At 41.9% G+C, this 16792-nt stretch overlaps 1 protein-coding gene across 1 annotated transcript in view; it reads right to left on the bottom strand.

Annotated features, from left to right (window-relative positions):
- Positions 1 to 16792, bottom strand: part of LOC126398709 (protein EFR3 homolog B) — a 53273-nt gene that overhangs the window by 11880 nt on the left and 24601 nt on the right. The window contains exons 6-12 of the mRNA XM_050058261.1: positions 15141 to 15262; positions 14642 to 14791; positions 8055 to 8189; positions 4595 to 4673; positions 2611 to 2746; positions 1847 to 2008; positions 1196 to 1307 (exon numbers count right to left, since the gene is read on the bottom strand). Of these exons, the coding sequence (XP_049914218.1) occupies positions 1196 to 1307; positions 1847 to 2008; positions 2611 to 2746; positions 4595 to 4673; positions 8055 to 8189; positions 14642 to 14791; positions 15141 to 15262 (896 nt within the window). The remainder of the gene's footprint in view (positions 1 to 1195; positions 1308 to 1846; positions 2009 to 2610; positions 2747 to 4594; positions 4674 to 8054; positions 8190 to 14641; positions 14792 to 15140; positions 15263 to 16792) is intronic.

The following is a 16792-nucleotide window of genomic DNA, read 5'->3' as shown; positions in this document are numbered from 1 at the left end:
AACTTACAGATATGTTCAGAGGAGGCGGCCAAATGTCATAAACTTACAGATATGTTCAGAGCCCCCCCAGCCCCAAGCAGCAGCGTGACATCGTCAAATGATGATGCTGCAACAAGTAAGTTAACACAGAAAAGTAAGAAAACTGGTTATTCTCAACATGAGGTCCAGGGAGGATGGGGACCGACCCGAGGCCAGAACCCTTACGGGTTAATTTGGTTCCATTTTGTACAGAGCAGTGCAGGCTGAAACAGTTTGGGGACCCCTCTTAAGGATAGGCTCTTACCTGGCTCTTATAGCTTATCATCAAACATTTATCTGGCCTCGGGTCGGTCCCCATCCTCCCCGGACCTCATGTTGAGAATAACCAGTTTTCTTACTTTTCTGTGTTAACTTACTTGTTGTAGCATCATCATTTGACAACGTCACGCTGCTGCTGGGGGCTGGGGGGGCTCTGAACATATCTGTAAGGAACCAAATTAACCCTTACAGGTTAATTTGGTTCCATTTTGTACAGAGCAGTGCAGGCTGAAAACAGTTTGGGGACCCCTCTTAAGGATAGGCTCTTACCTGTCTAAGTTCAAAAGTTTTCAATATCTATCAAATGTTACTGAAATAAGATCAGATAAGTTGAAGTTGCTGCTGACTTATATTTTTACTTGTTTTACTGTTGCATTGAATATGGGCGTTGCCATATTGATTATGATAAGCTGACACCAAAATGATTTGCTGACAAAATAATACAATCATGTTGTTTAGTTCAGCATAATACCCATTCATATAGGAGTCCTGGTTTATTCAGGGGCACATTTGGTGAGGGTAGGGAAGAGAAAAGCACGGGACTGGAGGACTATGAGTTGCTGTTACAGTTGTGTTTAATAGAGTTGTTGTGTGACTGTCAGTCTGGAATAATGAGCTTTGGTGATTACTTAGCCCATATGTGTGTCCGTGTGCACATGTGTGAGCATGTAGTGTGTGGATTGGGTGGCCTGGGTGGATGTATGACTCCCGGCCTGAATTTTTGTCCCAGTCCGGCCCTGCTCTCAATTAGTCGGCACTGAGTTTGACAGACAGACTTTGCTTTCTACTGTTAACCAACCCTATTTTAGGGCGCATTACATGTGACCCTGCGTTTCCCCGCATTAAACCCCCTCCACATATACACACTAATGTTGGTGAATAAAGGAGTGTTACTAACCCAGAGCCGGTGGATGGCAGAGTTGGGTGGATCCCAGGGACAGGGATCTTGCCCATGATGAAGAGCATGACCTCTGACCTCTGGTATGTCGGTAGAGTGTTGGCGAATGAACCTGAAAGCGATAAAAAGAGAGATGAGCATCAGATGGATGACAGGAGGATTTAAAGCACAGAAAAATGACAGGTATGTGTGGAAGGAGAGAAAAATAAACAGATGAACACTAGTTTGTATAAAGCTCTCACACACGCACAAAGACAGACACAATATCGACGATTGAAGGGATGATTGTTTTTTCCTACACCGATATTAGTAGTAATAAAAGGTAATAATAAAAAGCTTGCAGACAGGATGTATAATACCCTCAGGTATTATTAATACCTTTGACACCAAGGTAAAACCCATAATACCCCCAATTACATGATGTCATGTTTTCCTTTGACAATAACCCTGTACTACTGCTGCCCCCTGATGATCGGATCACCTATCGGCAAACTCGAGTAACCAGGATTGCACAATATGAAAATAGAAACAAAGATCTAACCCTACAGCACAGACAACTGATCCAGCCTGCCTTGCAAAACCTCCCACACACACACACGCTCACACACAGACACACAAACAGAAACACAGAGACACCACCCACAGACCCACCGATGGTCCTGATGACAGCCTCCTGCAGCTGCCTCTCCTCATGAGCTTTGATGATCTTGGTGCCAATGTTGGTGCTGCCGTCGTAGGAGCCAGTCAGCTCATAGTCCACGCTCAGACGGAGCTGTCGCAGCAGGGTGTTAAACACCTCCAACACTGTGGGGCCTGCATACACAAACAGTAAACAATAAAAAAAAAAGGAATTAAAAGACTAGTTCAGCCCGACATACATGATCCTGCACACAAAATACCAGCTGTTGCCTTAAGGCCCTCACACAAGGTCAATATCAGGCTGGTGGTGAGTGTCTGTGACCACAGTTTTTGTGGTGTGTTCCTCATAGTTGCACTAGTTGGCCCGTGTCAGCGGCTTTTCGAAGAGAAACGGAATTGAGGGAAGCAAGCAAACGACCACAGCCAAGAGGGCGTACAATAGAGGCTCTCCCATTTTTCATCTTCATCTCGTCTGATCATTTCAAAACAGGAATATTTTCACAACATGGCCATTTGGAATGAAGCCACTGAAGACCAGGTGGTGATTGAGAGTGGTGTGAAAATGGTGGGCAAGCGCTTCTTTGTTTTATGTATGTATTATAACACCAACTGTATATCCGCAGTCCTAAGTCTTCCAATTTCCCTTTTTGATTGACAACTACAGACTACTGTTGCCTGCTGGTATGGAGAGTTATTTCCTCTCACACAGGCGCAGCATGTATGTGCTAGTTGGCCATTGCTTGTAGTGTGTGTATGTAGTGTGTTAGTCTTCTCACCTACAGAGCCGCTGGCTGCAATGGCGGCTGCCTCCAGCAAAACTTCCACTATACCAGCTCGCACTGTGGCTGAATTCTTGCTGTTAGCATCCAGGTGACCGAGAAGCTGCTGGATTACCAAGTGAGAGTGCTGCGACTACAAGAGAAGGAGAGAAAGAATGAATGAAACCACACTGAAGCTAGAAGGGCACTCAAAGAGCTCAGGCCAAAGACAGGTACCCTATCTCGCAATGTTGAAGGTGCAATATACGCCATTCAGAACATAAATGTAACAGAAAAGTATTATTCATGTTCCCGCTGGCTAGCTTATCACCGCCGGCGCGCTTCCTGCAACACTGGCAGGTAGATGTTTGTACCAAAATAGTCATGTAATGAAAAACAATGCTAACAGTCACGACCGCATTTTGTTGTTATTTAGGGGCGCACTACTTTTTCTGCTCCTCTCCTATCAGAGTCAGGGTTTCACAGTCTCTTACAAACACACACACACACACACACACACTTCAGATTTGTTTTTATGCACATCTCAACGGTGCCGCAAGCTGATCGTCTTGAGCACTCCTAGCTTAACGGCACTCTTCATGATACAGGACATCAGCTGATCCGCTGAAATATCACTTGCCGCCAGTCTGTTGCTGGCTTCCGTTAGGCTGATGTGTAGCCGAGGGTTATGAGTTGCCCCCATACTTAGGACGGTAATAAAATAATAACACAGAGGCTCTGTAGTCTAAACCAAGACGGGAAACTCTTTATTGCCTCCTACACTGTCAACAGCAGCACATCACAGCTTTGCTCCCTCTGTTCTTACCTCTCACAATAAAGGCCCTGTGCATACACACTGCGTCACTGCTTACCAGAGGAAACTTATTCACATGTTGAGGCTGTGGCGATGTGATGGTAAATATATTAAAATAACGTTGCTTAACATTTTGCTCTGACCTCTACTTTAAGTTTGTATTCAACATAATACCTTATTATCTGGATAAAATGTACTGAAACAATTGTTTGTGTGATACAAAAAGGGCAATTCATTATTTTGGCTGGTAAAAAAAATGCTTGGCTAGTGGATTTTTTTCTCCAGTCCTCATGGGCAGTGAGTCAGAAAGTTAATTTAGGACACTAGCAGTGCCGTTGTGCGCACTGTTAGCACAATTAGCACCTTTGATAACACCACCACTACTGAGGGTGGCGGGACAGCCTCGTGGCAGAAGCATAACACTCAAAACCTGAGCTAACCCCTTAAAACAGTGTTAGCTCCATCAACACTGCTGTCATTGTTCGCACTGCACTATTGCCGCCACCATTTTGGCTCAGCCACCTCCATGTTTGCTTGTGATATCCAAGGTGAGAGCCTTGTGCAATCTCGGCCAAGACTATGGATGTCGTCTACTATAAATTAAAAAAACAATTTGTGTATCCGCCTCATGATTCAGATCCCCTCAAAAGTTTAATGGGTCCATCTTTGGCCCATGCTACACCCTTCCACCAAGTTACATGAAAATCAGGTCTGTAGTTTTTCCGTAATCCTGGGTTCATCCCTGGGACAAACAGAAAAAACGAGCTGAACACATGACCTCCTTGGGGGAGGTAAAACACAAGAAAAATGGAGGAAAAACAGAGAGAGACAGAAGTCTAGAAAACTAGTAAATTACAGGAAGTCATTCAACCAGTTAGAGAATTAAAAGCTCCAGAGAATAAGCACATCACTGACTTGCATTTTTCATTTAGTCCCAAAATGAATCACAGCTATGAGGAGAAGGGTTGATGCCCAAATGGACTCTTTAAACAGCTCTCTTTTTCTGAGCCATTTTATTTCCATGTTTCTACTTTGTGCCCATAAATCATGTAAAAAAAACACTTACAATGATAAAAACATGGCACTCTGTAAAGCACACAAATGTTTCAGGAGTCCATTTGAGGTCAAAGAGAGAAAAAAGGGGCGAGGAAGGGATTGTTGTGGATATGGAGGCACTGTATCACTCACCTGGATGGAGTACATGATGATTTTGAAGCAACGCACAGCAAAGGTCTTCCCCTCCCATAGAGAGTGGTTATCTAAGTGCCTGGGGGGACACAGACAGGAGGAGAGGGATGGGGAGGATACAGATGATGTGATAATACAGTAACCACAGTGATGGAGAGCAGCAAGAGATAGAGAGTATATTTATAGTTCCCAATATTAAGACTCCATATGTGTCTTCTTTTTTATGATGATGGAGCACGGAGAGTTACTTATGTAATAAAACGTGTGGACGCACGACCAAAGACAGAGACACAAAGACATTAAACTGTCTTTCACTGTTGAATGTCGTCATGACGTTGATGTAAGATGCAAAAAGAAAAACCCAATCAATGATAACGATCAGGATCACGACAACCATCAAACAAGATCAAGATCGTTACTACTGAACAGTCGATCTGTAGAATCCCTATGTACAGAGAGACAGGCACAGAGTGAGATAAATATCTAAAGCAGAAACGGAGACAGTGATGGATTGACTATAGGGGTGGGAACCTCTGGACGCCTCACGAGTCGATTCTGATTCAGAGGGCTACCATGCCATCATAAAATGATTCTCTATGCCTTAAACGCATCAACATTTTAGATGTTTTTATAAAAAAAAAAATTCACTGTGCAACAATCCAATGGGTTAAGCCATTGGGAACGTACAGCCTGCTGTCACAAACTTGTTACAGTCATCGTTCTCTTCTGCTGTCAAGTTACACCCCAACGGATTCTCCCTCTCAGCAGTAGAAAAGGTGATTCAAAGTTTCGACACCAAGAAACTTACCACCAGGTTTTGCTGGGTCCTGTCAATCCCAAATAATGTGCGTCGAATTAGATCTCTTTGGGAAGCTGATTTTGGAGAGGCTATTGAGAATGATAAGTGGAACAGTATCTGGTCATGCTCGTCAGGTTGCTTATTCACCAACAAAGCTAGGGAGTTGCAATTTAAGGTTATATATAGGCTCCAGATTACCCCACTGAAAGGCAACAAGTTTAATCCTTCGCTTTCAAAATGATGCAATAAGTGTAAAATTTCTGAAGGGGTCGTATTTCCATTGTATCTTTGACTGCCCCCTTATTAAGGACTTCTGGGGCAAAGTGTGTAAAGAAATTGATATTATTCTTAAGAAAAAAAATGACTCTTGATCCCATGTTTTTGCATTCTTGGGATACAGTCAATAGCACCGCACCTTGGCTCCTCTTCACTGAAGCTGCTCAAGGTACTCCTTTTTAGTGCAAGGAGGTGTGTTCTTCAGTGGGTTTCAGATACTGTCCCTACGGTTTCATATTGGATTCGAAGCACTATGGAATTTATACCTTTAGAAGCTATAAGCTTTTGACTCAAGGACCAGCTGTTCAAGTTTTTTCACATTTGGGACCCTTCTTTGGACTATATTGGAAATGATGGGGCCTGGGTAGGGCTGGGCGATATGACCAAAATCTCATCTCACGATATAGGTCATTTCATATCCCGATAACGATACATACCACGATACAGCACGTCATAACGCACAGTCCTAGGCCCGGGCCCTCAAGAGTGGACTGCATGGACTGAGGTCTCGAAACACATATCCATGAAGGTTAATGTGCTCAATATGCCACTATCTCTTAAGTGTACCCTGGAGAACTGTGATGCTGTGAACTTTTACGGAGAATGTGTTCTGTTCTGTGTTAGGAATAAGTTGGAAAAGAGGATGCATATGAAGAGATGTATATCTGCAATGCCCTTTACTTTGTATTGTTATAATCCTCACCATAATCCAAAAAAAAAAAAACTTGTTACACTCATCATAATTGGTTGAGATAATTGTGTTACAAATTATGAGATTGTTGGCTTTTCTCCATCATGACCAAGCAGACAATTTCAGGGCAGCAAATTGATGTGCCAAAAACTGCAGTTCCTCAAATGGCCACTTGAGGCTGGCACCAGAAAAGAGTCAATCCCCATAGACCCCAATGTTAAAATAAACCCTGGTACAAAAAACTGTTTTGGTCTCTACAGCTATTCCCCCCTTTTAGGACAACTGTAAGGGGGATGAATTTTTCTAGAACTCATTCGTTTAAACTTCATTAAGGCTTAAAGTCACACATAATTAAGGGCAGCTTTGAGTGATGGGCTGTCTGCTAGGCATTGCTACAGTCTATGAGTCAGATACACCACTGGCTCCTCCACAGCTCCACCCTCTCATCCAAATTTGGTCACTTCTAGCTCTAAAAAAACAATGGGTGATGACAAGGTGGCTATGTCCATTATTTTATACAGTCTGTAATCATAACACAATTTTCAAAAGACAATGGAGTTGCATCTAAGACTTGACCCTATCTCTGATGGACGAGAGCTGGGCTGACACGGCACATGAAAAGTGAAATGAACTGAGGGGAAATTGAGAGAAAAGTAAAATCACATAGATTAAGACTGTTCCAAATAAATATAAATTAAGTATATAAATGCTCAAGAAAATGGTACACAGAGCTGCAGCTGGTTTCTGGAGTACAAAAAAAATCAATACAATAATTACTGGCTTGGAATTTTTGTGTTTTTTCATGTTGCTGTGTATATGAGCTTGAATCCAAACTAAAATTCGTCTGTGTCATTATAAGATGTATTATCTAGCTGTATTCCTGCAAGCCCATGATGCAGGTATACATAATGGTTGACGTATCTATTTACAGTATTCCTCTGAACTCATTTAACTTTTAGTGTAAAATTAAAGCTTATGATCTGTGTGTCCTCACACCACCAACAGCTTCTGTGAAATATAAAGCAGGACGGATTATAAATACTCGCTGAGATGCGGGGAAGGAAGCCAAGAGGGGCAAAGAAAAGGTGAATGTACAAAAGACGAAGAATTAAAAGCAAAGTCAACGCGAAAAGGAACAGGCATTAATGTCTGGGGCTCAGAGAGATCCAGGGAACGACTGCGACAGATGAAAACAAGATTCCAGGAAGAACAGAACGGCTGAACTGATTCAAATAAAGCCGAGACAGAGGATAGATAAGATGGACAGACGGACAGACAACTATAAAGAAAACATTAATCACAGAAGACCAGGCTCGGAGACATACAGAGTGAAATGAAGACATCACAGAAGATGACCTTAAAAGCACGATGAAGCTGTGAATAGGCAAGAAATCTGCAATGTCTTACCAGGAAACAACTGTTCCTGTAAATACATTTCAGACCTCAACAAAAAATATGCAATTTACAACATCCCATCTGCAAACCATGCACTCACATCTACTCCGAAACTACTATGTAACCTTGCGCTGACCTTGTTGCACCCCCTCATGCCAATCAGTGCACAGATAAGAATGCCGCAACATAGCCTTAAGATGCATCTCTCCTCCAGGTTTAGTCTATGCGTCAAAACACAACAAACACACGAAGGAATGAATCACAAAAAGAGGATAGAAGAGTTCGTGGGGCTGTCTTACATCAGCACGGGCGTGACGGCGTTCTTGATGTTGCCATAGGCGGCTCGTCCCAGCAGCTCCCTGAAGCAGCGCTCCGTCAGCTCCACCGGGCTTTCCTTCTCCTTCTCCGACGCCTGCAGCGGAGAGGGGGAGCGGCTGGTAGGGAGCAATGCAGGTGAGAAAGCAGAAAAGAGGGAGAGAGGAGGGGAAAGAGCGGGGAGGGGAAGTGGAGTCGGGAGGGGGAAGAGAGGGCGAGAGCAAACAGAGAGAAGAGTTTGAAATCAATTTGACTCAACAGCACAAACATTTCCACAAAGGCTCAATTTCTTTCACAAAACACTCTCTGGGCTGCTGTGTCACTGCAGCTCTCCCTCCTGAGGTGACTTTTCCCTCTGCAGTGAAAATTAAGAGACTGTGTTGGCCGTCGTGTGTGTACGCATTTGTGTATGGCAAATTTGTTATGACCAGGAGGGACGTGTTCGTGTCTAAGTTTGTGTATGTGTGCAAGTGTGTGTGGGCACTAACATCGGGTCCGGCCTGTCTTTGTTCTCATGCATAGTTAAAATCTCCACTATAACTCCATCTTAGTCATGACTTGCCTCGGGCGGTCCACCAATGATGACATTATTTATTAACAGCCTCACTCTTTCATCTTGCCTGGTGCTGATGTGGAGGAAATGTGACTGCCTGCCTCTCAGAAGCTCCTCTAACTTCATTTAAATCCTCCAAAAAAATTGAATTTGAATGGGAAACAGCAAAAGCAAGAAATCTGAGGCAAATTCCTAAATCTCCCTCCTCTCCTCCTCTGTATTACAACTTCTAAAATGTCTGACCATGACTATACTGGCTTGTATCCGCGTAAAGTGTGTCAGAAGAGAGGAGTTTTCACGTTCCTCTCCTGAAGGGGGCGATGTCTGTGTACTTCCCTAAAATCTGAGATTCAAAAGTACACTTAGCAAGCTAGATTAGGAACATCACTAATACAGGGGAACAGGCTTCAACACAGAACCAGAAGGGGTGTAACGATCCATAGATCTGAATCGATATATTGATTACATGATCAACGACCCACTGTCATCGATGCAAAGTGAAAACATCGATCCATATCATCATCTTTAGGATACGCTTTTATTTTGAAAGTCTGTGTCACTGTCAAACAGTGGCAGGCAGACAGCAAGCAGCCAGAGAAAGACAATGAGGATAACGTTGTTTGTTAAGGAATAAATCGGCAGTGTGGAAATATTTGGGATTTTGGAGAAAATATAGGTCAACAGACAGAGCACATGGTGTACGCAACATTAGCTGCCTGGTGGGGCATCTCATCCTGCTAACTTCTCACTACAGCAACATTAGCTGCTCTGTTTCAACAATGTTCAGCGAAATTCAACCGAGCTCTTCTTTCAGGACATGACTTAAACCAACAGTGCGTAAGAAAAATAATATTATGTAATTTATTACAGCAGAGGAAAAAAGTCTGCTAGCTGCTAGGCTAATTTATGCAATGTGAAGGTGTTTAAGTCAAGGCTTTACACCAGATAGACCTGAAACAGATGATGGTTTGGGTTAAAATGAAAACATTTCTCTCAGTAGGGTCTTTCTGGCAGAAAGCCCTGAGGGTTAACTTCTCCCATGTGCTGTTTTATGTGCGTTAGTGGAGTCAGTTTAAAATAAACTTTACTGCACTGAAGCAGTTACAATTATTTACATCATTTATGTGTTGTTTTAATCCTTAATGGCCCAAAACAAAAAAGATACGTATGGCACTTCTTCTGTAACTGATTGTGTTAAATGTGTAGATGATGTCCTTTCATATCGACTGCATGCCCCTAAATCGCATCAAATCGAAATTGTATCGTGGCAGACTTTGTAATATCGGCAAATATTGTATCGTTGTCCAAAGAATCTATATAATATTGTATCATGATGAAACTGGTGATTAACACCCCAAAGAACCAGCAAAGAAACCTGGAACCTCCAGCACAAAGCGGACTTGTCAGTACAGACAACGAGATTTAGCATTGGCACACAAAAAAACACATGACAGAAAACATGGTAAAGTTGGACATAAACTGGACCCTGAAGCTTCCTTCCACCATCTACCAAAAACCTCATCATAGTGGATATTATTGTACATGTCACAAATACCAACACAGCGTCAGCCACAGTGTAAAAGATGCTAACTACACTTACTCCTGTGATACGTCTGCTCATCACTGATTTTGGTGCACAACAGACTCCTCGTCTGATTCTGGTTCTGACTGAAGCTCAAACATGTATGGCTGAATCTCCCTGATGTTTCCTTTAACGCTAACGCTAGCCATCTTGATGCGCACTGCTCTTTTACATCAGTGTAATTTTACTAAAGGTGTACCCAGACGTCATTATCTGTATCTGTTCGACCAACAAAATTATCTGTCTCTGTATCTGTGTTCAGATAGACAACAGGAAATGAACGCGGTAATTACAGGAAGTCACGTTAACTTGGGCAAATATTGATTGTCCTAACCTATTATTCATTGGCAATACAATTGTGCTTTTAAAGCATCAAACCGATGACGTCTCTCCCTCTCTCTCTGTATATCAATCTAGCTATATTTTTTTTACAAACTATCTGAAACTCCACCACCAACACTTTGACTGGGGAGCACTGATGAAATCAATCAAATCAAAAGATTCTGTTTGACAAAGCTAGTTATTACTAATTTACAAAAAAACAACATGCAATAGTCCACCTTCCACCCCCTACCCCTCTCCCTCTCCCTCCCCCTCCATATGTTGCTTGCTCTTTCAAAGGGACACACTTTGCAGAGCGCCGCAGCACAGTCCTGTCTCTGTCCTTGTCTCAGCCCTCAGTCATGACAATTTTGTCACTATAATGCATAAAGCTGCCCCTTAAACTGTCACCTATAAAAAACCCTGACCCGCACATCACTATTGGTCAGCTCACAGCGTGCTCCCTGCTGTGTTGGGGTGACTACAGAATACTGATCACTTTTTAAAAATGTAACATAAATGAAATGACGATTTAGTAAAATCAGAGTCATGGGCATTTTTATCTTGTGGTCATCCATAATCATATGAACCAATTTGAACAAACAAAATGGCTGAGGGTTTCCCAGATATTGTGATCGGATTTGGTTATATCCCTAATTTCTACATGCTTTAAATCATGTCTGGAGGGGAACTTTAAATGAAGCCATTTTATTGCTGCAAATGTGGAAAACTCAGGTGAGTTCTGTGCTGCTGTTGCCGAAAGATTTAGCATTTGTTCAGCAGTAACTCAATAATGCTTACAAAACCACTTTCCCTGACCTATATCCAATTAAAAAGTGCATCTAAAACACCCACCGGACTCTTCTTTCAACAGCATCTCACTGCAGTTTTGTCTAATGATTTGGAAACTCACAAGCGAAAGTATAGGATTAAAAGAAATCCTCATCATCATCTCAAGGCCGGCTTGGCTACAGCAATCTGACCTCACATCTGCTTTTATCAAACAATTCACAGAGGCTGTTTCTGAGTCTGTAAAGAGCCAGGACCATTTCTGTTAAAATTTTCTGCTGAGGCAATGCCTAGAGGAAAATTGCTTGGGGAATATAAAGCCTTTGCAGGCACCTACACACCACATTAAAACCAATCAATAATGCTAGTTGTTCTTGAAGTATAACAAAACACAAGCGAACACACAAAACAGGGCTCAGAGAAAGACTGTACTATCTGCAGAAATAAACTCTTCACAGACATTAGTCTCGACTGTCAGAAGGCTTAGCTAAAACTGAGCCCAAGGTTGATCTTTAAATGAACTTGTACATGTGCACGGGGATTAACGTAGAGAAAAATGCACCATCTGTGAGTTTAATTAGACTGTACTGACTGCTGTGGATTTTATTGCTGGTAATAACTGAGAACGCACAGCAGGGGCAGGCTTCATCACACACGCACAGCAAAGGGAAGCTGAGAGGGAAATGTGACTCTCTGTTGGAGTGTGTCTGTCTCTGTCTCTGTTTGTCCATCTGTCTTTCTCTCTTTCAATAACCTCCACATTTCCATCACACTACTTTCACATTATCTTCCCTCCAACCAGTCTTCCAATGTTCTTCTCACTGTCCTCCCCCTCTGCTGCCCTAACCTTCAGATCTCGGCATTGACGTCAAAGTGAATTTCAGTATGTGGAATACTGCCAAAAGAGGGAGGCTCCAGACTCCACATCTCTCTCTTACTTGCTCTCAATGCAATTGTGATGCTTTTTTCACCACCCATTGCACTATTCCTGCTCATTTCCCCCCTTTTCATACTCTTTCCTTCTTTTTCTTTTACTATTTCTGCCCATCTCTTGGTATCTTTGTCCTTGACTGCTGCAGGTGGGCAAACAGATGCCCATCAGGGTGGCAGAGCTGTCAGTGGGCTCAGTCAGTGATGACAATGATGATGAATGACATGGGTGATAGCGGACCAGACTGCCAGGACAAATATGGCCCAGCGTAAGACAAACAACACCAGTGGGCTACAACAGAATGGCTCTGCTGTGTGACAGAGCCACAGAAGGTCAACACTGACTTATTTTGGGTCATTAACTTTGTCACCACATGTTGGCACTGCCTGGACTGCTGTGTGAGGATGACATGGTAACACCAGGGCCATATTTACCTGCCTTAAACTGCAGTCAGGGCAGTGTGTGTGTGAGCACTTTATTTTTCTTGCTTTTACTGAAGGCAATCGACCCTTCCCTTTATCTCACCCCTGCAGTTACTGCTGTTGAACCTGTCAAGCTTTCTCACCCAGCATGTCAATGTGGCATTTTAGTAGGAGATACTCTGAGGTTTATAATAGCAAATGTCTGGAATTATAGTTCTGAAACATCAGACGGAGGTTTACAATTTGCATTTGAGAGCTCCATTCACAATATGATTTGCAGGCAGAGTGAATGGAGAGGACTTTACAATCGAGGGAAAGCTCACCAGTCCAAATATAAGCGACCCAGGTCTTGAAAATTCACATGAAAGATAAACATATACTGGAACAAAAATGTTCTTGCACCGCAGGGTGAGTCAATATTATGTTTTATTTTAAGCTAACATTTAGTAATGACTCCATGTGCCTTTCATTATCTAATATATGCTCTTGCCCATTGCTTGCAAAATAAAATTATCCCACTTTTCCATTTTTTTAACTGTACAATATGTATTTTTCCACAGATAGAGGTTTGTCAATCAAAACAATAACCAAAGACAGAACAATGCTGTCATTACAGTCAGGTTCTCCCGGTCAAAATTCCTTCATTGTTCATTATTCAGGAGTTTTTACTGGGAGCCCAATTGTCCACAGGGGCCCCTTTCTCTCCAAAGCAAACGGACCTGGTGATTTAAACCACTGAAAACACTGAGTAAAGCTGTTCCTCATAAATAATCAGTGTTCTTCCAACGCTGTTTGGAAAGGCGGGGGCTGGAGCAGAGTAGCTGCTAATGTTTGCTCAGCTTATTTCTCTGATAGCTTAAAATCCAGACATCCAGTGACTAAAATCCTTCATCTGGTTAAAACATACAGTTATAAACAACCAAGATATAAAAAGTGTATCGTAAAAATGTGGCTTAAAACTGGATAAAAAGTCAATTTATGAACGATTCTGGCAGACAACAAGTCTGAATCATGCAGAAAGGGGATATGGCGCAACTGACAGGCAACAGTGACTGCAACAGTGATGAAATTACACAGACTGTATCCTTGATTAAAATCAGAGATTTTTCGGGGTTGTAATATTGTTGGAAACATTTTGTCAAATGTAAGTACACACATGCACACTCAGCAAAATATATAACATTGTCTAGTTATTTTTAGACATTTAAATCCCGAAAAGTTACATTATTATGTCTTCAAAGCGTATACAGCCAACAGCTACCTAACTTAAAACATACGTAACTAATATATAATTAATATTTAACCGTATTTATTTGCTAACATGCTAAGCTAGCTAATGTTAGTTAGCATTTTATCTTGGCGCAAACAAAGGAGTTTTTTATTGATCTTTGATGGATTCAGCTATGAGAAAGGTCCGTATCAGACATTTCTCCTCTTGTGTTTTCAGCTTCCGAAAAGCAAAAACTACAAAAACGCCCTCTAAACCTTGAGGATATCTCCTGTCAGACTTACAGGTTCCATATGCGTACTATTTCAGGATGAAAGCTTGACAGGCCTCCTGAGCCTTGTTGCAGTCTCTAACGATGGATTGGACAGTGGCTGTTCTAGGGAGCGGCTTAGTGAAGGGTCAATTCAGTGTTTTAGTCAGTAAAATCTTCCAGCCATTAACTACATAATCCACATTATCACATTAAATATGATTGTATCAGCCATATAAAGGAAATCATGAGTTGGGAAAAAATAATGCAGACAAATGACAAAGTAGTCTCAAAAATCAGTGGGATTGGGACAAGTGGCATTATACCTGAATTGTCTAAATATAACTGGATTGGACGTAGATTAAAAAACACTAGGATTTTGCATTAAATACTTGTAAATACAGAAATAAAAAGATAAAATATTTGTGATAGGTCCTGTAAACCGAAACATACAAAATCCAATCACTTGACGATTTTTGCTTGTTAATCACTCACCTCTCTGTGCGCTCTCCACTCTGCAGGTTGAAAAGCAGAGAGGGGACAATCTTGTCCATGTGCTGAGGGTCCCAGATGTTGGCCTGCAGCTCATCATTTACAGTCTTTCTCACCACACCCTGCAGGCCCTTGATACCTGCCATGCGGATCCTTGAGGAAACAAAAATAGAAGATCAGATATCAGACATTGTTTGACTGGTACTTGAATCTATAAATGGAAGATTATATTTAGGAAATCTTATTTTTGTCTTATTTTTTTGTTTGGCTGTTACCCTTTAATTCTGCAAAGCTATATTTAACTGTTCAAAGATGTCACTCTGTCTATTTTCAGCAGAGGACAAATTACATATAAAGGATTTCTTTTCTTTTTTTTTAACAAAGGTTCAAAAAATGTCTGGGGCAGCAGCGGTAATCCAAAAAAAGACTTCCTGCAGCAGTCTAAAAACAGCAGTTATTTAATCATTCTGCCTCTAGCGCAATCAAGCATCTGTCCACTCACTTGGTGCGGATGTCAGGGTCCTCGTAACTAGAGTGGCACATCTCACTGAAGCGGGACACAAAGAAGTCATAGCTGCGGTGGTACGATGGTGTGTCCTCTTCTATGTTGGCAAACTTGACAAACTGACAAGTGAAGAAGAGACAGGGGAGAAAATAAAATAAAATGTCATGTCAAACTCAAACTGATTCACCATAATAAGTCTCTTTAATGAAATAAGCCTAAATCCCCACGATGAATATCTCCTAAATTAAAGTCAAACCGTGGCGCCATAACATCTCATTAAGAGTGAAAAGCACAGGGCAGAGGGGGGCTCTCCCACTGGGCTAGAAAATGTCACCATTTAAACATGCTGACATTTAGCTTCACAACACTCTCCAATTAATAAATTATGAACTGGATTTCTTTAGAACCCAGACAGAACGGATGCTACCTGAAGCAAGAATTACGCAACATATTACCAGCACAGCAGATTGTAATTAAAGTACATTAACTCCCAGTTCAAAATTACAGTGATAAAAAGAGTACATGTGGAAAATGAACATCTAAAGAAGCCCCTCGTGAATCTATTTCCTGAGCACAAAAAGAGTGTTTGGAGTGGCTCTTTAAATTAAATGAAGTACCCTTGAGCAAATTAAATGAAGTGAACCCATAACCACTTCTGTGCAACTGCTCAGCTGCTGCAGTAAATTGCTGCAGCAGTTGACGCCCGGAAGCTGCTCAATATTACCGGCAGTAATAACAGGCAGCTCCCAGGTATCAATGTATCAACCCCGTGTCTGCTGAAACTGGCTCTCCATCTGACTGAGAGCTTTGAGAAAAGGTTCTAAAACAACCAGAGGCTACACACAGAGAAACCTACCCCTGCCTTAAGTCTTCTCTATCACATCACATAAAGCAAGCTGACAGAAACACTAACTCAGGCAGTGATGTGTTGAGGAGTTGGCTTGTGTTAGAAAGGGCTCTGCAGTACAAGGTTTTAGGTCAGTGAGACAGAGTGTGAGAAAACCTGGCCGGGCTTAAGGCCTGTGGTGATAAACTCTCTAATCCGCTCCTTTCACCTCTCTCTGATACTGGTCTGCTTCAGATGAGCCATACACTGCACACTAAGAAGGAAAGATGTTACAGCTTCGAGCTGAGTATGTTACTTATACCTTCAAGGCATCCACCGAAATAACCCAGAAACTAGGGCTGGGTAATATGGACAAAAATTCATATCTAGTTATTTCGAGCTGACTGGCGATACACTATATATATCTAGGTATTTTCTACGAAATGGGCAGCATGTTTTCAGTTGCAAGTCAAAGCCACATTTGAGATGTCACAAGCAGTTTTATAAAAACAGACTGTGATCAAAATAGGATGCAAAGACAGGGACTTTACTCCCGTTTGAAAATATGAAGCTGCACAACAGTTACACCTCCAAAACACTAGTTGGCAGCAGGGTTTCTGTGAAGTGCTGTTAAGTTAAGTTGATTCAAAACACTCCTAAAACACACATTAAACACGCATTAAACATGGCTTAATAGCAACAATTTCAAACACAAGTACACAAATCAGCTTCACTATAACTTGCAGCATTCACAGACAAACACTTGTCTTTATCTGGACACATTTTCCCCACAAATACAACATGCTAATGTTTTTAGCACAAG

This window comes from Epinephelus moara, chromosome 12 (genome assembly GCF_006386435.1).
Source record: "Epinephelus moara isolate mb chromosome 12, YSFRI_EMoa_1.0, whole genome shotgun sequence".
NCBI classification, from domain to species: Eukaryota; Metazoa; Chordata; class Actinopteri; order Perciformes; family Serranidae; genus Epinephelus; species Epinephelus moara.
Note: the sequence above shows the minus strand (reverse complement) of the source record. Positions and strands in the feature narration are given on the sequence as shown.